The sequence below is a fragment of the Solenopsis invicta genome, chromosome 4, assembly GCF_016802725.1.
Source record: "Solenopsis invicta isolate M01_SB chromosome 4, UNIL_Sinv_3.0, whole genome shotgun sequence".
NCBI lineage: Eukaryota > Metazoa > Arthropoda > Insecta > Hymenoptera > Formicidae > Solenopsis > Solenopsis invicta.
In genome coordinates, this window is record NC_052667.1 from 6,277,716 (window position 1) to 6,305,464 (window position 27,749).

The following is a 27,749-nucleotide window of genomic DNA, read 5'->3' on the forward strand; positions in this document are numbered from 1 at the left end:
TTAAATATTGCTAAATATTAATTTAACTACATTGAGAAAGAAAAGTTGTTGACTTTATTAAATTTTTCAACTTAAATTTCTTCAGTGCAAGTATTTGTGTAGTTAAGTTAAATATATAAATGCTTATACTGAAGTTCAAGTATTTTAGTATGTATTTAATTTGTCCATTTCTATCAAGAGATGGATTTCCATCGGTAGATTAACTTTGATCTCAGTTTAACTTACTCTTTATCTTATTCTAATTTTTAAAACTAGATTAAATCGAAATTAAACCGAAATTAAAGCTAATCTGCATTGGTGAAAATAGACATGAGTCAAATACTTGAATTATAACAAATTTAATCGAAAAAATTAATTGAAAAATTTAGTCAAATCTACAACTTTTTTCTCAGTGTAATAATATCGTGATAGATAAACATTTTTCTTGTTAAAAGTTTTTTTTTCTAATCAAAAAGCAGAGCCATATTAAAAGAGAATGTGATTTTATTAGCGAAAATCAAAATCGTAGCTGTATACTTACATTGTTTTATCTTGCTCATCTGCTCTTGACACAATCAAGTCAAAATTCTACAAAATAATTTCAAGTACAGCGAAAGTTTATTTTATCTTTGCTGAAAAATTAAATGAGAAGTGCTCAGTTTTTTCGCGAAAATAACTATCATGCACTTGGATTTTGTTCACCTATTGTTAAAAGATACTTTCTAAAAAAAATCAAATCTATTCTGAAAATCAGATCTATTTTTTTCTTTGAGATACGAAAAGAAAATAATCTTCATTCATTCTATAAGTTAATATCGCAAAAAAGCAGTTCTTCTATTTAAGTTTAGCAGCAGAAAAATAAATATTTAAGGGATGCATAATTCGTTTCGAAGAGCAATTTCCAGTACGAAAGCTTTTACACTACACGTTGAAATCTTTAAATGATTGTCATCATAATTAATCTCGTCCAGAGTGCTGAAGATATGTGTCACCGACATATATTCTTTTCACTTTATACAATTGCTGATTTCTCCTTATCGTCAATCGTCGTGATTTTGCGCGAAATTTTATCTACACAGATTCCCTTAAGTAGTCGTATGTAAAAACAGCGAGATAAATTTGCATGATTATGTATAATTGATTATCAGCCGTATTAACAAATCTTTTCGGGGGAAAGGGGGGTTAAGGAATCGAATTGCCATTGAAGCGGTATTGTCGTTATCATTTCTGACGCATACTCGCAATACAGTGTCGAGTAACCATTAAACGAGTGATAAATAATTTACTACTATTATTACATAAGTACATACAGTGTGTAAAATGTCGGCGTGATCGTTGTAATACGGTGGTTTATAGCATAAAAATACTCGTCAATGTAAATCATGCAAGTACATTAGCGAAGGATTTGCGGTAAATCGATAAACTCTTGTACGTAAGATCCGATTAGACAGAAAAAATGCAGCGGCGCACGTTATTTATAGCTTGAAGTAAAAAATTCTTATTTGTCCTTCTTTTGTTTACACGCCTTCCTTGCTTTCGTGAAAATGCAATTTCTAGCATGGAGAATAATGTAAATTTAAGCCATCTTCTAAGAGAGACTAATCTTCTGTGTGTTAATAAATCAGATAAAATTGCAAAATATAAATGTTGGACGATGCTGCTTGGAATTTTCAAAGGGAGTCACCTTCTCATAAAAATATTTTATAATCAACTATTAAGTTTAGTTAAATGTGACTTGGAATTACATTATTCTCTGAACGTCATATGTAATTTCACTTACAACAAAATAATTAGTAATATTGAAAAGTTAGAAGATAGGATAGTTCAGTTTATATTTTTCAGTGCTTTCCTTTCCACAATTCAACTTTATGTACAGCAAATAATACGCAGTCTTTTCGTACCCGAGCCAATTTCGCGCACTAGAACATTAAAGATACGACGAACATAAGGCAATAATCTCGTCTCTGTAAACATAATTCTACCGCCCTTCGTATCTCTCACGCGTGAGAGCAATTTACCAGCAGCGTAACCGAACGGCAAATCGGAGGGGAGCTTACAGAAGAATCCTCGTCATCGACGACGACGTATGAACGCCTAATGCAAAGTAATTTATTCGTGCTAGTTAAAAATGTATAAAAATCATGTTTTGATTACTCCCCAAAACGCGCGCGATCAGTTTCTCCATTTTCGAAGCTCCCAAATGCAACGGTTACGCATACGTGACTAGAATCTTGTTTCAGTTAAGCAGACAGTGCTCAACTGCACTCACAAACTTATGAAACAAAGCGGCGAATAAATAAATACATAATTGAATATCTAAATAAATGCGTCAAACGATTTTTAACAATTATTTCAACACCGTTTTCTCAATTTAAATAAATATTAGCTAATATAAAATAATTTCTTTTTAAACTTAGGAAATATTTTTTAAATCAAGAAAATGATGTTAAAATAAATATATTTACGTGAACATAAAAAATTTTTTTTGGTATACATATCAAATCATGCCGATCTCTTTCTCTCTCTCTCTCTCTCTCTCTCTCTCTCTCTCTCAACAAAAATCAATTCTAATACATCAATATATTATATACAGATTAGTTAGAATAATGACTAGCTTCTTTGTGGAATAGTTGTGTTTTGAAATTCCTTTGTCAGAATTTCCAAACAAAAGATAAAAAATTATTAACTTTTGGACAAGTGTATTTTAGCCTTTTCTTCAAGACGGATCAAAGTCAATCTTCTTTGGTTTGAACAAATCAAAGCTATGAGGAGAAGTACGGGGCCATGTGTACGGTAAATTAATGTAAAATAAAATAACAGAAAATCTTTCTAGTCGCGTAACGAAGAATTGCGCCGTTTCGGTCGGACGAGTGCCGATTTTGAAAAGAATTTCGTGACACGAGAGAAGCGCGGCAAAAATCGCTACGGACAACAATTTCTTTTTCGATATGTTTCGCATTCAAAGTTCTTCCTTCAATTTTGCTACGTTAAAATTGCTATAGTCTAGTTCCGACTAGAGGAGAACTAAGTGTCGTTGTAGCGTGGATCCCACCGTTTCTCACGATCCGCCGACGTTTTTCGAGTGTGCAATGAAAACCGTCCGTCCCTTTGTTCTCCTCTCCTATATTCCTTTCTTTTTTACTTATCCAAGTTCTCAATTATCTAGTCCACATCAGCGTCACTGAATTCAACGCGGCATTTTGACGACCCTTACTGTCGTCGCTCGCCTGACGGGTCAGTTGAAGAAGTCGTCGCCATCGAACGGGTCATTCTCCCTCGCGAAGATATTCACCGACTCCGATTTCCGGATGTACTGATCACCCCTACCCGTTTTGTTATTGTTATTGTTATTCCCCGGACCGTATTTTCCCTGCCTGGAATTCTTCAGCGGCAACGTAGCGCGATGTTCCGGCACGTTGTCGTCCAGCTCGGACTTGAAGACGAAGGCGTCGTCGTCGAACCTCATATCGCCGTTGAAGAAGGAATCGCGACCGCTATCCTCGGAGGCGAAGCCGTCGCTGGGCTGCTGCGGATCCTTGGTATCACACGGCAGCTCCTCCGGCGTGGCTTTGAGTTCGGACGACAACCTCTGTCGATCGGACGCGTCGCTGGATGCGCTCGCCGTGGGCGTAAGATCATCTTCGAAGTAACTTGACCGTTTACTATATTCCCGCACGGAGATATCTCGCCTGGGATGATCCTTGGGGCCTCTGATGCCAGATGAAGGACTCGCGGGCGGTGGTTCCCGCTTCTGATCAGTCGCATCCGGTCGTATACGTGCGTCTACCGGTGCTAGCGGCTCTACCGCGCCGCTCGGACCGGACACTTCCAGATGCTCGACGGTCTGCGCGAAATCGTCTTCGAATGGACTCTGCGTTTTCTGCACCTGTCGAGTCTTGTGCCTGGCTATTCGCTTGCGGTGCATCGTTTCACTTTTGGAGTCGGGTCCCTCGGACCAGTACGGTCGTTCCACCCAGCTGTCGTACTCCTGATCGCTACCCCAGTAACTCTCGCGGCTCCTGGAGCGTTGGGAGGACCGTAGATAGGGATCGGAATCGTTGTCGCTGCATTCGGATCTGGAGGCACCGAACTTGCGCGGATCCGCGTAAATCATATCGTTGTTACGGCCGTCGTTCGCGCTGTTGGGTCTCTTTGGCCAATGTCTCTTCCTAGTTGCCATGTTATATCTAGGCGAGTCGTCGCCCGGACGTTCCGGGCCGTACTCCTCCTCCCAGGACGGGTAGTCGTGAGGTCTCTCTCTGTTATCGCGATAATAGTAGTACGCTTCTCTCATAGAATAATCGGCATCCGGGGGTCCTCTTCTACCCCAGAATCTGTTTTCTTCCTCCCATCGTCTTCTCTCGTATCTTCTTCTGCTCCATCGATCCTCCTCGTCGTAGCCCATGCTCTCCTGGCTACTGCCGAAACGGTCTTCCTCGTTCCACAGCATCAGTTTTCGCTTACGCTCATCGTCGTAGTACGGACCATGAACGTCGTGGCTCCAATTGCACCGTTGCGGCGGCAGTGGCTTCGGTCGGCATTTCCAGTGCGCCTCGTATTGATCGTCATCGTCCTTGTAGGGCTGCACTTTTCGATGCGGATACCGTCGCGGACCCTCCTCCTCCCATTGGCTTTCCTCATGCCAGGGCGAAGGATCGCGCGGTCGATGAACGCTGCCACTCTTGGCCCACGGCGCACCGCGTGATTTTCTGCCCATCTTGTCGCGAAAGCTGCGATCCCGCTTGTCGGCATCCTCGTAAAACGACCTGTCCTCGAAACTGGGCGCATCGAATCGCGGATGCCGGAAACTGGACCAGTATCTGCCGTCCCCTCGTATCCTGCCGTTGCTCTCCTCGCTCTCCTCCTCGTCCTTCCATTCGTTGTCGCTGTCTCCCGAGTGTCGGTAACCGCCGCCTCCCTTGAACGGAATCTCTCTGTGGAAATCTTTACCGTCCGGTGACCATGGTGAAGTGCCGCCTATCGATCGCTGCCCCTCGCACGAAGACTTGTCGGACGAGCCGAAAACACCCGTGTCGAACTTGGCCCAATTGCTGTCATCTTTGCTGTCATCTTTGTCCGATCGCGACGTCTCCGCAAATGGGCAAAACATATCCTCAAAGCCCGAGGACGAAGCCAGTGGTTTGGTCTCCTTGCTGCGAAGCGTGCCGGTGTTCAACATCTTGATCTCCTCGAAGATGTCCATCGCTACGGCCTTCAAATCCTCCGAATCTTTTTTAGCCGAGATATTCGGGCTCGATGGTGGCGGCAGGTTGTCGGAGAACAAATTCAACAATTCCACTTCAGCCAGACTTTTCGATTGCTGAATCTGTTGCTGAGATTGCACCACTGGCGACGCTCGGGCGGAGCTTATCATCTCCTCGTCGTCCTTCTTGATCGGCACCGGCTCCGGCTCGCCAATGATTTCTCGCAGGGCAGCGTATCTGTCGCTCGACGTCGAGATCGAGGATTTCACTTCCGTCGAGGATCTCTCGGCCACGGATGAGCCATTCGTCTCATCGTTGAGAATGTCAGAGCCAATCTTGTCGGACGAGGTGCCGTTGGCATCGCTCCCTCTCTCAGAATTATCCGCCTTCTCCTCCGCATCCATGATAGTCTGCGTCTTCTCCGTATCATCCTCAATGTCTATCTCAGTCTGCTGGACCGTGGATGAATCGGATGTGACATCTGCTTCCACCATCACGTCGTTTTCTTTCTCGACTTCTTTATCCTCCATTTCCCTTGACTTTTCCCTCTCCGTCGTTAAATTCGCGAAAGAGGTAATCATCGTTTCGTTCGACTTTGTCGTGGATCCTTCTTTTAACAAATTTTCGCTCTTGACCGGTAGCTTGACGGTCAAATTCACCAATGAAGCCAAAGAATTCGAGTTACTCTCGCCGATCTGAATTTCCGACTGATTCTCCGCTGCGTCGGATTCTTGTTTGCTTTCATCAGGCGCTCCTTCCGTCTCAGTTGCCTCCTCGATCTTCGCCTTCTGTTCCATCTGCTCCATCTCCAGCAATTCTCGAAAAACTGCGTACTTGTCGTACGTAGGATCCTGTTTTGTTTCCGATTCGTAATTGGTTTTGAAAGTTTCCGAGCATACGGATGAGATTGAATCCGATCCGATTGTCGTCTCGGACGGCCTCGACGCCAACGACGACAGCGACGAGACGGTAAGTTTTGACGATATAACCGTTTGCTCTTTCGTCGTCGTCGATGTTGTTGTCATTGGCGGAATGGTAGTTTTTTCCTCCACATCGCCGATAACGGTTTCCTTCGTCGATAGAGTCGCCAAGCATTGCGTGAGCTGCGTCAAAGTTAGACTCGTCAGTTCCTGGATCGTCATGCCGAGACTGGAGGCTAACTCATCTAGATTCGTCCACGACGACGTCAGCTGGCTGAGCGTGATGTCGAGCGGGGGTTTCGTTCTTTTGGAGTCCGCGACCGGGACGGTGCTGCTGCTGCTGGTAAATGGCACGGATGGCAATGACGCCGTAGATGATATCATCGAGCTGAAGGAGTCCTCGAAGGAGGCAGTGGTCGTGAAATCCGATCTGCCGGATATATGCGGAGTCGGGCTGAAATTGTCGTCGAACTGATGACCCTTCGTATTCCTCGGCGGGCTTTTGTTTTTATCCCTAGCAATCTTGGTGGGTGACGGCGAGGCCTCGCGTGGTGGGAAGTCGTATTGGAAATGTCCCTCCGTGTGTGGCGGTCTGGGCGGTGGTCTGGTGCCCCCTCGAATCCCCTGCTTCTTTGGCGGTAAAGGCGGCGGGTTGATGAGGATACTTCCTGCACCTCTGGGCGGCGGTTCCGGCACTAAATCCAATTCCGCGCTCGAGCTAGAAAGACGTGAGTTCGCGTCCGACGAGCAAGACCGTAACGGCGATGCCGGCGATTCGCTCGGAATCGAAAAATCTACCGGAAACTGTTTGTTGGATTCCACGGACTGCGCCTTTCCGGCTGGCAAATCGATATCGACGTCCCTCTTCCGTACTGATTGAAGATACTTCTTCGGACTCGGTAGCTTCACCAGCCCCTGGGTCGATTCCGTCGAGTCTCTATCCATGCTGCGAAGGATCGAGCTTCCTCCCGAAGTGATAGTCGTGCCTTTGGATGACGTCGGCTCTTCCGGTGGTAATGACACTGAGAGAGGCTGATGATGTATCGATCGAGAGACTGTCTCTTTCTTCGGCGGCGACTCGATTCTCTGCTGAGAGGATTGGCTTGCCTCGTTCTCGTCGAATTGATCGAAATTGGCGAAATTACTGTCCTCGCTGTCTCTCGACGATCTCTCGGTCTGCGTTTTCGTCGATTCCGGGCAATCCGAGCTGGTCGTAATGTTGAAGTTAGTCGGAAAACTGTCGCTGGAATTCGTGGACACCAGATCCTTGAGGACTTTTTTCGGTGGGTTCTTCAGGTGTTGGAAGAAATCCTTCTTGTCCACGTAAGGCTTGATCAGACCGGTTCCCAGAGGATCCAACTCCGTGAACACATCGATTTGCGGGCTCTTCGTTTGACTGTTACGTGGTGTTGTCTCCACTGAACTCTACAGCATAATATGTGCATCCCGTGAAGTTTTATATAAAAAAACATATTATTTAAAAAAATATAACAAAGGGTGTACGTAAGTTGACACTTACATCTTCCTGATCCCCCTTTTTCGTTGCATTCTTACTCAGGTTCGATATCTCGCTGTCATTGAAGAGGTCCTCAGCCTCCTTGTCGAACCAGTGAATTGTACTCTGCGGTGGTGGCGTTTTACTAACTAACGTCGTCGCCGGACTGGAAGTGGTCGATGCGGGCGGTGCCGGTACAGTATGCTGTCGCTCTAAATGTCCCCTCTTTGTTGAGGAAGGTGGCGGTGGCAGAATCGGACGAACTGTGTCCTGCAGCTGCAACAGGTATAGGAAAATAAAACGTTGAACGTATGATATTGCAACAAGAAGTGTCGCTTTTTCGCTATGAATATCACGATTGTAATGATTACGTCTGCAATTCGTTTTCTGATAGAATCTGATAGACGAAGAAAGTACAGTTTCTCCGGTCACACCGACATTAATATAGCAATCACAATTGTGGCAGTTTTTCGTTTCTAGCGCAAAAGATGAAGAAGATACTCGGAAATTCGCAATACCAATCGCACCTTCATGTTCGCGAAAGAATCACCGAACGGATCGGTCTCGAATAGATCGTCGGTAGACGGTACGGGATTTTCCGGCGTAATTTTGTCCATCTGATGAATGCCCTGCTGCAGCGAGTTCAGTTCGAACTGCAGATCTAGCAAATCCGCAATCACACCGCTCTGTGTCTCGTTCTTGCGATCGGCAGTTTTGTCGACCTCGCAGTTAGTCGTGCGAATTCGATGAAACGATGACTCGGTGCCCGCTGCGCCCTGCGACAAATTATCGTAACGCGTCTGGCCTCTGTTAATTGCGTCTTACTATTATCAGTACTATTTCTCTTATGAGCCGATTCCACCAACGTTGATTAACTCGCACTGTCGTTTCAACCGACCATTCTTTATTTCTTTCTAAATCGCAATGTAACATGAAGATTACAATAAAAAGAAAAACGGCAAATAATTTTATTTATCATGATTGGAGCAAGGTAATATTGATAAAATCGGCTATTCAAGCTTATCATAATTTTTCTTTTCGTTCTATTTAGAAAGAGATGAAGAATCAGTCAAAACATTAGCTGACTTTAGACAACATTTAAATAAACGCGGGTCCGTGAATAATAATACTTCAGGCATGCTATAAGGAAAATGGAGAAGCAGTTAAAGAGACGACTAAGAAGACTCTCTTGAGAGAACAATTAGATACGACATATCTTGACTACAGCAATTATGTCGAGGGATTGGAACTCACCTTAGTGTCGGGTGCCGACTCAACGAAAATACCGCCGGTGTGGAATTTAATCGCATTAATGGCGTTCTGCTCTATGTGCTGTTTCGCCAGTTCGATCTCCTTCTTCTTCAGCTCGAACACTACTTGGAACAGGTCCCGCATCGCTATCACCACCTGTCAAACAAAATATTCCCTTTGTGCCACTCGTGCGGTACGTCAAACTTGTTGCGGGCGTAAACTCGTTTACATTTCCAATGTATTTGGTGAGATCTTTTTATCTGAGAATTATTACGCGATCCAATTTTCGAAGAAATCGTCTTACACGCGAGAAACTCAATCTCGAAAGTAACAGAAATTTAAAAGTAAATAAGATTTTTTTCTAATGCATTTTTTTCACTCGTTTTATCGTCGAATTTTTTCAAACATCCACATAGTGATTTCTCAGGTTATACAAAAAACCAAGAAAAAAAAAATATTTTAATTCTAGACTCCTTTAGAGTCTGGTGGTTTCCCGACAGATTTGAATAACTTCCTTTTCCTCGGGAATGAAGAATATCGAGGAAACAGGGAACACACTATCCACGACCGTTGGTTGTAATTTCCGAAACCTTTCTTCGATCGTTCGTTTTACCCTCACCCTCCCCTCCTGCCCCCGTGCTATCAGCGCGACGACCCTCTGTTTGTCGCGAATCTACGCCAGTTAAAACCTCCAGCGGCGCGTCAAACGCAACCGCCGTCGAATATACGGGCGAGGATTACCGGAGCCGTTTACAGGAGGCGAGCGCAGAAATTAAACTTGGAAATTGAATGAAGGCGTAAGGTTGTTGAATTAATTTGCCACCTGTCGCACGAGCTTCCCGAGCTGATTTCATTCTCGCGGCGATAATAGTCGCTATTGAATTGCGCGAGTTAAGGGCCCGGCAATTGTGCTAGCGCGCGCGCACGATCGAGAGCGAAAGTCTCTGCGCTCCATGGCAGAGTTAAACATATTTCTCCTTTAACGCGGCCGATTAGTGCTCATGAACTTCTGTTGGGTGCTATTATGTCTGATATTCGTCTTGTGGAAAGTTACTCGCGGCCGCAACGTATTACGCGATTAATACCGTAATAGTGTTGAGCGGGACTGTTACGAACTTATTTTGTTCAATGGGACGAGGGAGAACAAGCGCATATATTAAGCAGAGATCTTCAGGAAAGCACTTGTGCATTTTTTTGAACTGAATTAGACCAGCGCGAAAGATTTTAATCGCATGATGCAATTATTGTAAAATCAATAAAATAACGCGACGGGTTCCAATTATGGTTTATTAAAGCTTAAAATAAATGTTTTTAATTCGTTTTTTAACGATCAAACATTTAAAAAAGTTAATATCAATGAAGTTGTTAATATCAATGCAAGCAATAAATATTATAATTAAAAAGATATGTATTTAATAAATTAATTGTGAATTTTGGACAAATATTTAAAAATGTTTATGTATAAGCTCAAATTTTTTTAATGGGTTGGCATAAATATACGTTAATGTATGTTTAGTGTACTAAATATAATCTAATACTAAAGGTATTATATTTTGAAGGAATTATTATAGAAGCATTTAAAGAGCTTATTATAAAGGTTACTATAAAGGTTATTATAACTTTACACTTTCTTACCCTAAATATCAACATGATTGAGAAAGTGATTCTATTGCAATAAAAAAGTCAAAAGTTGTAAACAAATTTTTCTGTAATTTTATTAATACAGTAATTTTATTGTATATTTGTAAAATTTAATTTCACAAAATTTGACATTACCCACATAACACGAAAGGTTTCTATAAAGTTTCTGAAAGGTTTTATCAAAAGAATTGAAACCTTTAAAAAAGCTTTCAAAAAATGTTTTTAAAATGTATAAATGTCCGTTTTTGAATTCATCAGTAATGTTTTCAAAAATTTTTTATAAACCTTTTCATAAACATTTTAGAAACATTTTTTCAAAGTGTACAGAAACATTTAAAAAAACATTTTTAAAATAATTTATACAAGTTTTTAAAAAAATATCTGAAAACGTTCTAAAAACCATTCTTCAAGCGAAGGATTTCTTCACAAATCAAACTAGTCCAAAAAGTTAAATTTTTAAGAAACAAAAAACTTTTTATCTTGAAACAATTTATTATATAAATATTTTTTCGAACATATAATAAGATAACATGTAATAGATATTGTAAAAGAGCAAAGTTGCACAAGAATTAATTAATATTTAAAAGAAAAATTTTAAACAATTTTTAATTTTTGGGAGAATGTTATGTATTTATTACCTGTTTATCATAATATTTTACATTTACTTTTTTTTTAAAAACATTAATAAGATGGAGAAGAAAGTTTTATTTAAAATACAAAGCAATAATTTTTTACTTCTTATTTAGAAAATTTTACAAGTTGCTTAAAAAAAACCTTTTAAATTTTATATTTCTTTTTGTATAAACATGATACTTTTATCCAAACATATACGTATACGAACAAAGATTCATAGCTATAAGCTTCAACGTTTTGAGGAATCCATTAAAACGAAAATTAAAGAACTTGTGGATTTGTTTGATTTTTGACGAAAATTTTGTACTTCCTATTTATATTTCTTGTTTTCTGTTTTATTCTTGCTAGAATATATTCATAATGTGACGCCACTAATAGAGAATGATTTGGGGATTATTTTTATAAAAATAGACTTTCTTGGTTTTCGTAGAAAACCCTTCAATTGCTCTCGTTTCTCTAATTTATTCGTCAAAATTTATTATTAGAATTAAATATTTTATTTCTCGTTATGTGTCCCTGGAGTAATATTTGTACACGGTTGTTCCGCTCCTAATCAACGCAATTAATGATGTTGCGACGAATTACGTATGATCTTCGGTTTTCTTTGACCCGAAAAAAAGGAAATGCTCAAAAGAGAGCACGTTTGCTCGATGCTTAAATCGCGCGGTGCTTGAGTACAAAAGTGGGATATACCGACGGATTTGAATATCAAAAAGTTGCTCGTCGATCCCTTTGAACGGCGTACGAAGCGAGCCGTGGATAATCCGGCAACAATCTCCCGCGGCGAGGACGCGTCGGAGGAACGGGGCGGAGTTGAACGCGGAGCCGTGTAATGCAATTATTTACATACGCATCCGGGATTACGGTCGCCCGGGGGTCGATATTGCTTCTCGGATCGGGCAAATATCATTCTAGGCTCCCTGCTCCCTCCCCTGCCCCCTGGCTAACCCTCTCCGATACGCGACCGGCAGCCGGCTACTCGTTCCCGATAATTGACACACTTTAACCGCGTTTGCTGGCGACGCAGGAACGCGAAATCGCAGTCGCTCGTGCGTTATCCCCGATAACTCTCGAGCTGCGAAATCAATTCGATGCTGCCCCTCTCGCCTTGTGTCTTGTGCACTCTGATTAGATTTTCGAGGTATTTGCCGGGGGGGCCGCGCGCGATACGTGGGTTCCTCAAAACTGATACTCGAGTGCGCGTTACTCATAGAGAAACACACAGGGACTCGTCGCAGATAACGTCATTTCGTACTTCACTTATGGTCAGACGAGAGAAATTTTTTTTTTCTGCGATGCAGCGTAAAGAGACGATCTGCTCGAAGCAAAGCGGAAACGGAGGAGGGAAACTTACCTGACTCGCCGCCTTATCAGTCTTAATGCCAAAGAATCGATGCCCGGTGTCTGGTGACCCGAAAATATATCCGAAGGCTCTCGAGTCGCTCATATCTTGAGCGATAAATGATATTTTATGTACCGGATGATGATACAGGCAGTCCTGCGAAAGGTCATAATTGGCATGAATCGATTCGCGATATCCGTAGGCTAAATACGTAAATAATTTCATTTACTCACCCCCGTCTTTTCGTCCCTCAAACGAAGCCCGTCTATGCTGACCTGGACGGCGATTCGTTGCTTGTGCTCACCGGCGGCGCGAATCGCCATCTTCAGGTCAGCCAAGGCCGCCTGGCACATCCGGTCACCGCGCGCTTCCGACACCTCCAGAATACCGATCAGCTTCGCCTTGAACGACACGCCCTCCCCAAGAAAGCGGGTTGGGTCATTCTTGACTGAAAGCAAAATACGCAGAATTATTTTATCTTTCCTCCTATCGTTAACCTCTTTGATTGAAGGAATGAGAAAAAGAAACTGGCCGATTAATTAGAGAAATGAATGGGAATAATCTCAGACGTCTGCAATTTCATGATTTATGATTCGTTCCCGAGGTATGATCTATTTCAGCGGCGAAGCTTCTTTTTTCCTCATAAGTAAACGTCGTACAGAAGGAGATTGAGAGCAGGAATTTTTCAAGAAATCAGTTCATATTCGTCTTTCGCGTGATTCGCTAAAATCAATCGATATGCGCAATGGTTAATATACACGGAAGAAAAACGATTATATTGAAAGATCTAAAAATTTAGTTGAACTGATTTGAGTTTTGTGATTTAGTTAGAGAAATCTGAAAAATTTATTAGACCATCAAAATAATTATGTAGGACGTTTGAGCTGCACAAAGTTTTTATATTCTATAATAACAAGCAGCTTGAGTCTGCATAATTATTTTTATGGTTTAATAAAGTTATATTTAGATCTGTATCTAGCTAAATATTTAGATACTTCAGCAAACAAATTCGTTCTTCGTATGTCTATACATATTTTGCATAGAACAACGTACTTCTGAGATTTCTCCGCTTCATTAGAAAGTAGCCCGTGTGCCACATTGCAAGAAATTCGAGCTACACGGAGAAATATAGTTGCATAATTTTTACCTTAGAAGACTAGTAAAAATATTTTGGCTATTTCTGCTGAACTTAAGGTAGACTAAAATAAATCGGATCAATTTTTCTTCAGAGGTAAAAAATAATTAAATACTAATTTGTTATTAAGTTTTATATGACAGAATAATGCATGAAGAAGCTATTTTTTATTGCACAACGAGAAAACCAAGAAAAAGAAATTGTTCGATTTGCTCCAACATTGGGGGCTGAGCGGATCACCAGTTAAAAAAACAAAAAAATAAAATCTAAAAAAAGATGAAAACAAATCTATAAATTTTTTTTAAAGAACCTGTTAAACTTTCTCGTTACAAACTCGCAAAATCGGGATCGTGATTTTATAGGAGAGACAATGAAATTTCTTCGCGCGCTTACGATCTCTGCCCTTGTATCATCGATTGAATCACACGCAATGCATAATTGTCTATTGTCTCCGTTGCAAAAAGAGCATGGAAATAACTAGCGTGATAAAATGGATCGTATGAAATCAAAAAATTGATAATGATAACTGTCTCAAAACTTATAATAATTCGATTCGGCTCGGTAATACTCTATGACAAATTTTACTTGCTCGAAAATAAAAATACCGAAGGTGTAAGGTAAAAGTACATTACAATTGTAGTAAATCCGTACAAGTGATTATTATCTCGGTAAATCATACTATTCTTAAGCACGAATAACTCTTAAGATTTTACGTATTTGTAAATATTTTTTTTTACCGCGCAGTAAAGTAAGTTTTGTCAGCGCCGGGGCAAAACTGAAATAAATTTTATTGAGATACATTTTAGATTTTATAGATTACGTGCGTTTCTTTAGTACAGTAACATGAAATTTATTTTACAATTTTGTAAAAAGTATGACTACACGACGGTCGCTCGTTTACCAGAAAAGTGAAATGAATTTTACATAAATGGGCTCTTGTCCCTATATGGGCCTACCATTTCCATAAAATTTACTAGAATCCACTAGAATACGGCAAATTGCTTTACATTTCTCTTCGTGTGCAGTTATTACGAAGTAGTTGAAAGATTTCAAAAAAATCCTCGGAAATCGTTTTATTGGGATTTTATACGGCAACGAGTTTAAGGTCGCTCGCCGCGAATCGTTCTCAATTCATTCCGCGCGGTGAACCGTCGCGGAAGTAACGCGAAAATACGAAAGCCCAGCAGAGCACGGGGGAGCGTCCATTGTAACACCGCCGCGACGTGCGGGCCCCGTTCAGTCTCGCGTGAGGGAGACTCGTCGGGCAGATCGAATTATCGTATTTGGAGCCGCGGGGGAGGAAGGGAGGCCCCGAGAAGCGATTCCGACGGCGATAGGTCCGAACGCATTAAACCGACATCGATCGGTCGTACAACCAATTTGACCGGCGGGACTATAAAATGAGAGAACTCGAGTGCGCGCCGAGAGAACGATCTGCCGTCGCTGAAGACCGGCGTTAAAATTAATGGCTCGGAAGCCGATAATTGGATCGATACCTATTTGTAGCGATGATAATACATGCCATTTATTACAATCGTTTTGGAGAACGGAAGTGCCAATATTGTTTCCGCCGTGTAGCGGAGCACGTTGATAATATTTGGCCGATGGACTAATGCCGGAGATAAATATTTGAAATAACGCGCGGAACGCCAGTTGCACGTCTCGTTATAACTTTGCGGCTTCGGTAGGTATAATCGACAAAAGTACGCTTATACGGCGCAAGTTATAATGAATGTAACTAATTCATGTAGCCCCGGATTACGCAAATATCAACGCGAAACGTAAATAACTAACTGCATTATTGTTTGAGAATAATTGTATTAGTTTTACCGCGCGAAATAAGCGTTGACTTCGTCAGCGAGGGTGTGTGCAAACAACGAGGGCACGATAAATCTGTCGGAAAGCTAAATAATGTAGGAGCGCAAAAAAAGAAACAAGAGAGAGAGAGAGAGAGAGAGAGAGAGAGATACCGCGAACTGTCTTTCTCTCTCAGCGGGTTCTCGCTGCCCCTTGCGATTTTAATGGTCGAAGGTACTCGTGCACTTCGAGTGGAGAACGCCAACTGGCGGCACTCAAAGGGTGTATACGTCCGGTACCAATCCAACTTTTCATCGCGGCTTTTTCTTCCTGCTCTCCTTGCTTTGCGCGCCAGATGCGCCCTTGCATCGCACTTGGCCTCGCGTATCCCGGCCTCGCGTATCCTGCATCTCCATTCGAACAACAATTATTATTGCGATCCGGGTAAGATGAGACGCGCGACAGGTTGGGGAGCCGAACGAATCGCAAATTGACGTGACATTGGCGCGCCTAATTGCAAATTCCCTTATTACGAGAGAATTTTTACGACAAACCACGATTCTCTTTCTTCCCTCGCATATTTTTCTTAAGAAAAGGTTGGTCCCAGAGACATCAGATTTAATAGAATTGAATGCCTCTGAAGCTTCATCGGATTTCTTCCGATCTCCATCGGTTTTTGAAGCCCAGCTGTCGCAAGAATCGGAAAGAAAAATTTTCACCGCGACATCTAATTATGGTTTGCTAAAACTACTGAGTATTGCAGTAAGAAACTTTGCCACTGTTGTCATTACATCGGTTTCTTATAAAAGTACGCTGAAGTCTGCTAACTAACAGACGTAGCCAAATGTAAGATCCTTTATCCAATTGGCGAGCAAATGTCAATACCAACAGGTAGATTTTTTGTAAATAAGAATCGTAGAGAATAGAGTAAAAGATGTAACGTTATAAGATTTTTTACTCTTGTTTTGAAGAGGATATTCTGAAGCATGAGGATTCTATTTCATGAAAGTATTTCTCGAAATCGAAAACTCCAAAATTGGCTTTCAAGATTAAAGTAAAATAAAATAAATTTGGACAGTTCAATATCGATTATTTCCACGTAAAAGTTAATTCAGGAACTTGATATTCGGATCTGCTATGTTATCAGAAACTTATATCTTCTACAGTGAAATTACAGTTAATGGTTGCGTGCTACTACCATTGCCATTCATTAAAATATCTGTCGTAACTAAATTTTTATGGCTTTTACCTATAACGCCAACATCCAATTAAATTTTATTATGCTGCTAAAATTTTAGCTATCCGTATGTTACAAAATTTACTGAAATTTAGTTACTACATGCATAGGTTGTTGCATTCTTTTTTTCTGTGCGGTACATTTTATAGGGTAACTCCAGTATTACGTAGACGTAAAAAAAAAAAGAGGAGTGAAGATAATTTACTCTCAACTCGTTATATGCCCCTATATCAGTACTCTATTATGGCTTCTTTTACTAATACTTGTTAATATTTAACAACTCTCGTGAACTCGTCAAATGTAGCTTTGTATTATTGTACAATCTATATAAAATAAATACTTTTTTTCGGGAGTGGCTCAGTGACACATAAATGGGTTATTTCGTGACACATAAGTGTACAGGGGTAGTAAAGGATGGAGTGTACTAAGAGTGTATAAAGTTTTCATTGGCATAGTTTATTTATTTTAAATGTAGTAAATAGTGCTTGATAAATTAAGTTTTCGATAGGTATGACATATCGGAGTTACTCTATAGTGTGCAATGTGCACCGTGCGGCCTGCGATAAGACACGCGACAATATAGTAACCAAACGTATTGGAAAACTCGGTGTATCGTCGTGAAAATATTTTTATCGCGTCGAGACAACTCTTGACATTTTCGCAAAAAAACTTGGATCGAAGAAGCCCGGCTCTCGTTCAAACTTGACCCATTTATTTACGGATCTCTTGTACGTAGGGTACTTAGCGAAGGATCGTAAAAAAGGTCTTGCAAAAAAAATTATAGCAACTAACTTTATAACTTATGTAACAACACCAGAGAGTCAGCTGCATTTATGAAACAAACAAGAAGAATGATAAATTGCTGTCATGTAACTCACGAAATCAAGAAGTTGTCTACAGGAAGTGTATTTGCCTACGTAATGACTTGCACTCTTGCAATTTAGTTAATGACATTTTCCCATTTGCAGTTAACGCCTCCTTCATATTCCATAATTTGCAAACTATCGACCGTTTAACTTTAAATGTATAATGAGAGAACAGGCGTCGATGTTACAGCATTTAAAATCAGCGTGTATGCCGTAAACTTCATTAGAATATTTTCTAATTTATTTTCATAACAGGATCTCCTTATTCCTCGCGGCATTTCTTTATGATTTCAATTTCACAAATTAAAAACGTCTAATCGGATTAGCCCGTTTTCGCGCTGTCTTCTGAAGATAGATCTAGTAGTAATCTAGAACACGCGCACGGCACAACCCTCGACATCTGTCGGCGACACGCGCGATCGCGGTGGTGTCACGCTCGGTCGGTAAACGCGCGAATGCGAGGGGCTACTTTCGATCTTTGCAAGCTAATTTGCGAATTCGCTTTTAATGGTCTTCACGTCACGAAAACGCGTCGAATTGCAGCCGATTGCGAAATTGCACGTCCAGAGCACGTTCTCCTCGAGTACGAAGGTACACGAGGAAGCCATATTACGGAGCGCCCCTAACCACCCTTAACGGATCTACAAGGTGGCACCAGAAGCACCCTCGTCGACTCGTTATCGAGGATGACGGGGGAGACACGTAAAACTCTCTTCGAGATCGACGAGCGAGGTTTCGCAAGAACGCAAGGGCACACGAGTCGGAGCAAAAATTCCGCTCTGTACTCACACTTGCACGGGCTGTTTTTTTTCCGTAGGGTCTGCATCGGTGGTCCCGCGTAGATGACGGCGAGCGAGAGAGAGCGAACGAGCGAGCGCCCCGAAAAACGGCACGAAGGGGACGTCGAGAATTTTCTATCTTTCTCTCCGTCCGTCTCTCACCCGCTCCCCTCTCCCGCGGAGCCGGTCACCCTTCCTCAAGGCGCACCCTCGTACGTCGGCACGGTTGGGGACACGAGATACTCAGCACGGACACATGTAGCACATCGGGTTTCCCTCTGTCTCTCTCCTTCTTCTTGTTTCTTCCGCGCTCCGCGCACCCCCTAGTCTAACCCTCTCTCTCTCTCTCTCTTTCTCACTCGCTTCTCTCCACCGTCCCCCTCTCGCACTGTTACCCCCAACCGGCGTCTCACCCTCCGCGCCGTATATTTCTCGCACGCCGAGGAGCACGTAAGCGGTTGAGAGAGACGGACGACGCGTGTATCACGCGTGCTCGCGTACGCACACACCGCCTACACGCACCACCTAAAACACGACGCACCACCGGTACCGGGACGGGACGACCAGCAGCAGCAGGATCGCGAGGATCGCTCCGCGTGCCGCTGCCTGGCACCGGGTACACGGTTCCGCGCGCGCGGCGGCGAGCGCGTGTATCCGCGCGCGCGACGTAAAAACGTAGAGGAAGTGACAGCTGCCTCCGTCACCACCACCATCGCCGCCGCCGTCGCCACCGCCGCCGCCGTCGCCGTCGCCGCCGCCACCGTCGCCGTCGCCGCCGCCACCGTCGTCGTCACCGCCACCATCGCCACCACCGCTGCCGCCACCACCACCGCTGCCGGCACGGGCGCTCATGCTAGCCGCTTTTATTGATCAATAATATACGCCGCCGCCTGCTTGCCTGCTTGCCTGCCTGTCTGCCTGTATGCCTTGCCTAGTACTCGTCGTCGGCGCTCCGGGCCGCTCTTTCACAAGCTAACGCTTCCATGCGAGCGAGAGTCTATCGCGTTTCACTATTAGCGTTTCACCACCATCCTGACACTTCGAGCGGAAAAACGGCGTTGTCAGAGATCCATAAACAAGACCATTCGCGTTCTTCTAAATGATCCCTTCATTTACCGAGTAAAGTTTGAGATAATTCGCGTTATCTCTCTTACAGTAACGTGGATGAAGGGAGAAATTAGAACTGTGGAAGATGTGCTAAAAAACAAAAACAACAAATAATGAAAATACTGAGTGGTATGAAATGAATGTACCCGAAAATTGAAATTTAATACTTGAGAATGTTAAATCATGAAAAAAAAAGAATGTTGATCAGTAACTATTAGCAACACAAATGAATACTGGATCTTTCGAAGTATGCAATTTCCCAATTAATTGTATCAATATAATAACTCATAATATGATTTATAATTGGATAAATAATTGTAAACGGTAGTATATGGGAGAGAGAAATAACAAACGGTAGTACTTAATAATTTTAAATATTTTGTACAAATCAATTTAATTGATATGTAATTTATATTATTTTAACAGAAAAAATATTAAAAAAATAAAAATATATTACACTGCAATAAATTGTAACTTGGAAAAGCATTTTTCTTAAACAAATACACTATGAAGAACATTTATTGCACAATTAATTATAAAATCGTAGATATTAGTAATAAACTTGTTAAGAATTGCGTTGCGTTAATATTTACCAAGTTATTTTAAAAAAGCAAAATATGGTGTTTCTCTTCCTTCCTTTAGCTATTATTATATGATTGTATAGGGTAGTGCAAGTGCAAGTAGAAAATAGTTTATAGGATTTTTTTTAATAAACATATATTTTTTAAGAAATATATTTTAGTTTGTTTTTAATGTAAATTATAATTCCAGGTGTCTCTTTTTATTACTCTTTCTATCTATTCGACGTTTATCGAATATCTTATGGACACATTAGGAACCATCAAATTTTATAAACAGATTTATCCATAGATGTCCAAAATAAGTGTCTATTAAATATCATAAGACGTAAAACCGTTGATTTATGCATATTTTCAATATCTTTATAGGATGTGTTTTATAGATCATGGGAGATCTTCGGATATCTTTGTGCTATCTGTGGTTCTAAACAAGCGTAATTAAGCAATTTAATATGGATATAATACTTATTAACGCACGATAATATGGTAATTGAAATTTGCGTAAACAAAGTAATTGAATTTCAAATGATAAATTAAATTAAAAAAACAAAAACGCCACGGATTTTGAAACGTGACCTCATCTATACTATGAACAAAAAACGTTTTCTTCTCCGCGAATCCGCATCACGAAAGACACTCCTCCGATCCGCGACGCGAATTCTATAGGTGCGATCGACATTCATCCTTTTTCCTTATATATATATAATTTTTTTATAAAGCTACATTTAAAAATATTAGACTACCATTTTATCCTTGTTGTTTACCAAATGTTAAACAAAGATAAAATGATATTTGGGTGCACCGGAGCGATTTTTCTAAACGCAGCCTGGTAATATTATGAGCCATGTGACCACTGAGCGAATGATTCAGATTCTCAAAAAAATGTTGATGCACGTAGATCAGAATTATTAATTACTAAATTAAATATATACGTTTTATCTTAGAAAATATACATAATGCTTAATATTCTCTCAAACATGTATTATTAATTTTTTCAGGAGGGGAAAGGGTTAATATAGATGCTAGCAAGCATCAAGTATTATTAAATTAATTTTAATTTAATAAAAGTGATATTACTAACTCTTATTCGATTATAACTTTGTTATATGACCGAAAGTAACGGCGCGCAGTTTGGTTGAGTCTGAGAAAGTATATAAAATCACACGTATATATAAAGCACTAAGATCCAGCTGACCGAATAGGCCTTCTTATTTAAATTGTATGTTACATGTATTATTAGGTTCTTCTCCTGTTCGTATTTTATATCAAGAGGCGAGGTCACGTTTCGCGCCAAGTGATACGCGAAGCGAAGACAGACCGTCAAGCTTACCTGATATATTTTTTGCCGTTAAGTAAACTGTATATAAATGCAACGTACGATTCGTTAACAATTTAGTGTCCAAGTACCAGGAACTATGGCTTGATTAAACAATATCGCATTGATCATTGTTGCAATGAACGTACTGATGTGCGTTCTTGCAGAACAGTTGGAACTCTACCCTAATGACCTTGATGATCTCGATGTTCTAAAATTTCTTTCTCGTTTGGCGAAAAAGAGACGAAGATTGCTATTTGAAAAGAGCACATAAGAAGATAAAAAATTAGCAGATATATCTATGTATAAAGGAGAGTGATGTAAATCGGACCGTGTTTCAAATCGGACTTTTTTAATTTAAATGAATACAGTTAAGCAGATTTGCGTGCCATTTATAACGTAAAGTCCTTATAAGACACCGAACATGTCACAGCAATTCGACAGTTTTCTGTCATAACATTTACAGAATAGGCGCGAATATACATTTTCAGTCATTGTGCGAAAATTAAAAAAAAAAAGAAAATCCTTAATCTTTAATCTTTAATCCTATATTATTCTCTCATAACTTATAATCAGAATAGGCAGTGACAGGAAACATCACGCTTGTTTTTCTTGAAATGCCGCGGAAAACATACTTCCTTCGCATAAAATATCGTATGTAACATAGGCGCGTCCTCGACCTCGCACACTGTTTTTAGCACTCGGCTGCGCTAAGCGCGCTTTGCGTGCTCCGCTACGCCTTGTATTGAAAACGTCATCTTCAGTCGAGAACAACAAAAGTCGGCTTCATGTTTCATAATGTATTATTACGTTTAATGTATGTACTATTAACGTTTACCTCATATATTTTTTGTCAAGTAAACGGTATATAAACGCAATGTATGATTCGTTAGCAATCTAGTATCCAGGTACTGCGACTGTGGAACTATGGCTCGATTAAACTATATTGCATTGATCGTTGTTGCAATGAGCGCACTGATGTGCGTTTTTGCAGGAGACTTGGGACTCTATCCTAGTGAACTTGATGATCTCGATGTTGTGGCACTTCTGGCAGATGCCGCTTGGCGACAACAAAGCGATGATTGCTTTTTGAATAAAGGACCGTGCTCAGAAGAACAGAAGTATTTAAATGGTATGTCTGTATATAATATTATTAAATTATTAAATTATTTCTTTCTTCTTTTATAATCGATTTTTTGATCAATGAATAATCGATTTTTTTTTACGATGAAAACGAGATCTTGATAGTTTTCAATGGGTATATTATGTCAAATAAGAGATTTTTTTGATGAATAAATTATATTTTTGTATAAAAAAAACCCGTATTCTTGAAGAAGAACTTTGGGTTTTCTGAATATAGCTTGGGACTCTTTAGCTCTATTAGATAATATGCTTATTAAGCAAGAGCGAAATCGATTAGTATGAACTAGAATAAATAAAATATATGAGAATATTTTCTCGTGGTTTCAGATTTATTCAGAGAGGCTGTAAGAACTGACTGCGAAAGATGTACTGATAAACAAAGACAAATTATGAACACAATTACTGAGTGGTACGAACAGAACGAAGCCGATGTTTGGAAAATAATACTTGAAGATGCCCGAGCCTAAAGGAAAAGAATGCTAATCAATGACTATTGGCAACAAAAATGAATAATGAATCTTCCGACGCATACTATATCCAGACTTTTCCAATTAATTTCTTTATATAAAAATTTATAATATAGTTTAAAATTTAATAAATAATATTTGTAAACGGTAGTATGTGGGTGAGGGAAATAACAAACGGTAGTGTCTTATGATTTAAAAGAAATATTTTGTACAAATCAATTTAGCTGATATGTAATTTAGTTAGGATAATATTTATATTACCCTAACAAAAAAAAGATTCTTAAAAAATAAAAATATATTACACTGCAATAAATTGCAATTTGGAAAAGCTATTTTCTGGAACAAATACACTGTGAGGAACATTTATTGCATAATTCATTGTAATATCAAAGACATTTACTAATAAACTAGTGTTGTTAAGAATTGTGTCGCGTTAGTGTTTACCAAGTTATTTTCAAAAAGCAAAATATGGTGTTCCTCTTCCTTCCTTTATCCATTATTATACGACTGTATAGATTAGTGCAAGTTTAAGTACAAAATAGTTTATAGGATTTATTTTCAATATACATATATTTTTTAAGAAATATATGTTAGTCTGTTTTTAATATAAATTATAATTTTGGGTGTCTCTTTTTATTACATTTATTCGACACTTATCGAATATCATATGGACACATTATCACCCATAAAATTTCATGAACAAATTTCTTATGGATGTCCAGTAAACAAGTGTCTAGTAAATATCATAAGGCTTGAAACGAATGATTTATGGATATTTTCAATATCCTTGCAGGATATCTTATAGGAAAGAATCATGGATGTTCTTCATGAATATCCTTGTGCTATATGTGGTTATAAACAAGCGTAATTAAGTAATTTAGTACGTAATATTTATTAACGTTTAATAATAGGGTAATTAAATTTTGCGTAAAAAAGATAATTGAATTTTAAATGATAAATTAAATTAAAAAAAAAAAAAAACGCCGCGTATCTTGAAACGTGACTTCTACACTATAAATCAAGAAACGTTTTTCCCACCGCGAATCCGCATCACGAAGGACACTCCTTCCATCCGCGACGCAAATCCTATAGGTGCGAGCGACAATCATCCTTTTTTCTTATTTATTTATTTATTTACTTTTAAAGCTGCATTCAGAAACATTAGAATACAATTTTATCCTTGTTGTTTACCAAATGTTAAACAAGGATAAAATATCTGGGCGATTTTTCTGAATGCAGCCTGGTGAAACTAGATGACACGTAACCGCTGAGCGAATGATTCAGATTTTCAAAAAATTGTTGCACGTAAATCAAAATATTTCTAACTAATAAATTTGCAATTAAATATATACGTTTTATCTTAGAAAATATGCGTGAAGCTCAATTTTTTTTTCAAAAACGTATCATTAAGTTTTTCTCCTGTTTGTATTTCACATAAAGCTTACCTCATATATTTTTTGTCGTTAAGTAAATTGTATATAAATGCAATGTACGATTTCTTAGCAATTTAGTGTCTAAGTATCGTCACTGTGAAACTATGACTCGATTGAATAGTATCGCATTGATCATTGTTGCAATGAACGTACTGATGTGCGTTCTTGGAGAAGAGTTAGAACTCTACCCTCCTGAACTTGATGAGCTCGATGTTCCACAACTTCTGGCAGATGACGCTTGGCGAGGAAACATCGAAGATTGCTATTTTAAAAGAGCACCGTGTACAGAAGAACAGAAGTATTTAGAAGGTATATCTGTATATACTATTAGTGAATTATTTTTTTTTTTTTTTTATAATCGATTCTTTGATCAATGAATAATCGATTTTTTTTTACGATGAAAACGAGATTTTGATAATTTTTAATAGATATATTATATCAAATAAGAGATTTTTCTGACGAATAAATTATATTTTTGTATAAAGAAAACATTATTAAAAAAAAACTTTTGGATTTTTGAATATAGCTTGTAATCTTTAAGTCTATTTAGATGATATACTTATTAAGCAAGAGTAAAATCGATTAGTATGAACTAGAATGAATAAAATATGTTAAAATATATTCTCTCGTAATTTTAGATAAATTTAGATATGCTCTAAATACTAACTGCAAAAGATGTACTGAAACACGAAAAAAATGTATGAAGACAGTTACTGAGTGGTACGAAAAGAACCAACCGGATACTTGGAAATTAGTACTTGAAAATGTCGACTCATGAAGGAAAGGAATGCTAATCAATGACTACTGGCAACAAAAATGTATAATCCATCTTTCGACGTATGCCATATCCAGACATTTCCGATTAATTTCATTACATAAAAACTTATAATAGGGTTTATAATTTGATAAATAGCATTGGTAAACGGTAGTATATGGGAGAGGAAAATAACAAACGGTGGTACCTAATGATTTAAAAGAAATATTTTGTACAAATCAATTTAACTGTTATGCAATATAAAGTTATTTTATTATAGTTATGTAATATAAATATTACCGTAACAAAAGAATATTAAAAAAATATATATTACACTGCAATAAATTGTAACTTGGAAATGCACTTTTCTTAAACACACTGTAAAGAACACGTATTGCATAATACACTGTAAAGAACACGTATTGCATAATTAATTATAAAATTGTGCACATTAGTAATAAACTGGTGTTGTTAAGAATTGCGTCGCATTAATATTTATCAAGTTATTTTCAAAAAGCGAAATATGAATTTTCTTTTTCTTCCTTCATCTATTATTATGCGATTGTATAGATTAGTGCAAGTTTAGGTACAAAATAGTTTATACGATATTTTTTAATTCACATATATTTTTTAACAAATGATTTTAATGTGTTTTTAATGTAAATTATAAGTCCGGATACTTTCTTTTATTACATCTATTTGACGTTCATCGAATATCCTACGGACACATTAGGACCCATCAAATTTCATAAATAGATTTATCATGGATGTCCAGTAAATAAGTGTCTATTAAATATCACAAGACATAAAACGGATGATTTATAGATATTTTCAATATTCTTATAAGATATTTTATAGATCATGAATGTTCTTCGGTTATCCTTGTGCTGTCTGTGGTAATAAATAAGCGTATTTAAGTAATTTAATATGGATGTAATATTTATTAATGCACGATAATATAGTAATTGAAATTCGCGTAAACAAGGTAATTGAATTTTAAATGATAAATTAAATAAAAAAAAAACGCCGCATATCCTGAAACGTGACTTCTTCTACACTATAAATCAAGAAACGTTTTCCCCACTGCGAATCCGCATCACGAAGGACACTCCTTCCATCCGCGACGCAAATCCTATAGGTGCGAGCGACATTCATCCTTTTTTCTTATTTATTTATTTATTTACTTTTAAAGCTGCATTCAGAAACATTAGAATACAATTTTATCCTTGTTGTTTACCAAATGTTAAATAAGGATAAAATGATATCTGGGCGATTTTTCTGAATGCAGCCTGGTGAAATTAGGTGCCACGTGATCGCTGAGCGAATGATTCAGATTTTGAAAAAAGTGTTGCACGTAAATAAAAATATTATTAACTAATAAATTTGCAATTAAATGTATACGTTTTATCTTAGAAAATATGCGTAATGTTCAGATTTTTATCAAGAACGTATCATTAAGTTTTTTTCCTCTTTGTATTTTACATAAAGCTTATCTCATATATTTTTTGTCGTTAAGTAAATTGTATATAAATGCAATGTACGATTGATACAATTTAGTGTCTAAGTATTGTAACTGTGAAACTATGGCTCGATTGAGTAGTATCGCATTGATCATTGTTGCAATGAACGTACTGATGTGCGTTTTTGGAGAAGAGTTAGAACTCTACCCTCGTGAAATTGATGATATCGATGTTCTAAAAATTCTGTCAGATGACGCTTGGCGACGAAGAGCTGAAGATTGCTATTTTAAAAGAGTACCGTGCGCAAAAGAAAAGCAGTATTTATCAGGTATATATTATTACCTAATTATTTTTTTTTGTAATCAATTCTTTGATCAATAAAATGTCGATTTTTCTCCACGATGAAAACGAGATCTTGATAGTTTTTAAAAGGTATATTATGTCAAATAAGATTTTTCTGACAAATAAATTATATTTTTGTATAAAAAAAATCAGTATTCTTGAAGAAAAATTTTTGATTTTCTAAATATAGCTTGTACTCTTTAATTTTATTTAGATAATATACATTTTAAGCAATGAGCGAAATGGTTTACTATGAAATAGAATGAATAAAATATATAAGAATATTCTCTCGTGGTTTCAGATATATTCAAAGATATGTTAAAAACTAAGTGTGAAAAATGTACTGAAAAACAAAAAAAACTTGTAAAGACAGCTACTGAGTGGTACGAACAGAACGAACCCGATACTTGGAAATTAATACTTGAAGATGCCCACTCCTAAAGGAAAAGAATGCAAATCAATGACTAGTGGCAACAAAAATGAATAATGAATCTTCCGACGCATACTATATCCAGACTTTTCCAATTAATTTTTTTATATAAAAACATATGCTTATAATGGTTTATAACTTGATAAATAGTATTGGTAAACGGTAGTATGGGAAGGGAAAGGGAAGTAATAAGCGATAGTACAGATCGTAGCATTAATGCCTGGGGTTTGATTTTAGGGATCACGTTTATTTGTTAGTTAGTTTTACGTTTATGTACCTAATGGGATTTTAAAAAAATATTTTGTACAAATTAATTAGATTAATATGCAACTTGTATTACCTCAACAGAAATAGATTGTTAAAAAACTAAAAATATATTAAATTGTAATAAATTGTAACCTGGAAAGGTAATTGTTTTTTAAATAAATATACTGTGAAGAA

At 38.6% G+C, this 27,749-nt stretch overlaps 4 protein-coding genes across 5 annotated transcripts; 3 read left to right on the forward strand and 1 right to left on the reverse strand.

Moving 5' to 3' along the window:
• Positions 1-1,093: 1,093 nt before the first annotated feature.
• LOC105196257 (protein disabled) lies at positions 1,094-19,038 on the reverse strand. 2 transcript variants are annotated; one of them, XM_026136903.2, is made up of 7 exons: positions 18,290-19,038; positions 12,699-12,913; positions 12,478-12,621; positions 8,853-9,005; positions 8,126-8,374; positions 7,623-7,874; positions 1,094-7,528 (listed from the first exon to the last, which is right to left on the reverse strand). In XM_026136903.2, the coding sequence occupies exons 1-7, from the start codon at positions 18,324-18,326 to the stop codon at positions 3,215-3,217; spliced, it is 5,364 nt and encodes a 1,787-aa protein (XP_025992688.1). In that variant the 5' UTR covers positions 18,327-19,038; the 3' UTR covers positions 1,094-3,214. The 2 variants fall into 2 exon arrangements, with proteins under 2 accessions (XP_025992688.1, XP_025992689.1); XM_026136904.2 differs by lacking the exon at positions 8,126-8,374.
• A 3,089-nt stretch (positions 19,039-22,127) lies between these two features.
• Positions 22,128-23,312, forward strand: LOC105196234 (allergen Tha p 1). The gene is made up of 2 exons (XM_011162046.2): positions 22,128-22,411; positions 22,750-23,312. The coding sequence occupies exons 1-2, from the start codon at positions 22,207-22,209 to the stop codon at positions 22,887-22,889; spliced, it is 345 nt and encodes a 114-aa protein (XP_011160348.1). The 5' UTR covers positions 22,128-22,206; the 3' UTR covers positions 22,890-23,312.
• Positions 23,313-24,399: 1,087 nt separating this feature from the next.
• Positions 24,400-25,993, forward strand: LOC105196235 (ejaculatory bulb-specific protein 3). Its single transcript, XM_011162047.3, has 2 exons — positions 24,400-24,631; positions 24,961-25,993. Exons 1-2 carry the CDS (start codon positions 24,427-24,429, stop codon positions 25,098-25,100), a joined length of 345 nt encoding a protein of 114 aa, XP_011160349.1. The 5' UTR covers positions 24,400-24,426; the 3' UTR covers positions 25,101-25,993.
• Positions 25,994-26,583: 590 nt separating this feature from the next.
• LOC105196237 (allergen Tha p 1) lies at positions 26,584-27,749 on the forward strand. Its single transcript, XM_011162048.3, has 2 exons — positions 26,584-26,864; positions 27,180-27,749. Exons 1-2 carry the CDS (start codon positions 26,660-26,662, stop codon positions 27,317-27,319), a joined length of 345 nt encoding a protein of 114 aa, XP_011160350.1. The 5' UTR covers positions 26,584-26,659; the 3' UTR covers positions 27,320-27,749.

Coding starts and splice junctions, on each gene's coding strand:
- LOC105196257 (XM_026136903.2), bottom strand. CDS start 18,326: ATGCAGACCCTACGGAAAAAAAACAGCCCGTGCAAGT. Junction 12,622..12,698: donor TGAGGGACGAAAAGACGGGG/GTGAGTAAATGA, acceptor GACCTTTCGCAG/GACTGCCTGTATCATCATCC. Junction 9,006..12,477: donor CTGATAAGGCGGCGAGTCAG/GTAAGTTTCCCT, acceptor TTTGTTTGACAG/GTGGTGATAGCGATGCGGGA.
- LOC105196234 (XM_011162046.2), top strand. CDS start 22,207: ATGGCTCGATTAAACTATATTGCATTGATCGTTGTTGCAATGAGCGCA. Junction 22,412..22,749: donor AGAACAGAAGTATTTAAATG/GTATGTCTGTAT, acceptor TCGTGGTTTCAG/ATTTATTCAGAGAGGCTGTA.
- LOC105196235 (XM_011162047.3), top strand. CDS start 24,427: ATGACTCGATTGAATAGTATCGCATTGATCATTGTTGCAATGAACGTA. Junction 24,632..24,960: donor AGAACAGAAGTATTTAGAAG/GTATATCTGTAT, acceptor TCGTAATTTTAG/ATAAATTTAGATATGCTCTA.
- LOC105196237 (XM_011162048.3), top strand. CDS start 26,660: ATGGCTCGATTGAGTAGTATCGCATTGATCATTGTTGCAATGAACGTA. Junction 26,865..27,179: donor AGAAAAGCAGTATTTATCAG/GTATATATTATT, acceptor TCGTGGTTTCAG/ATATATTCAAAGATATGTTA.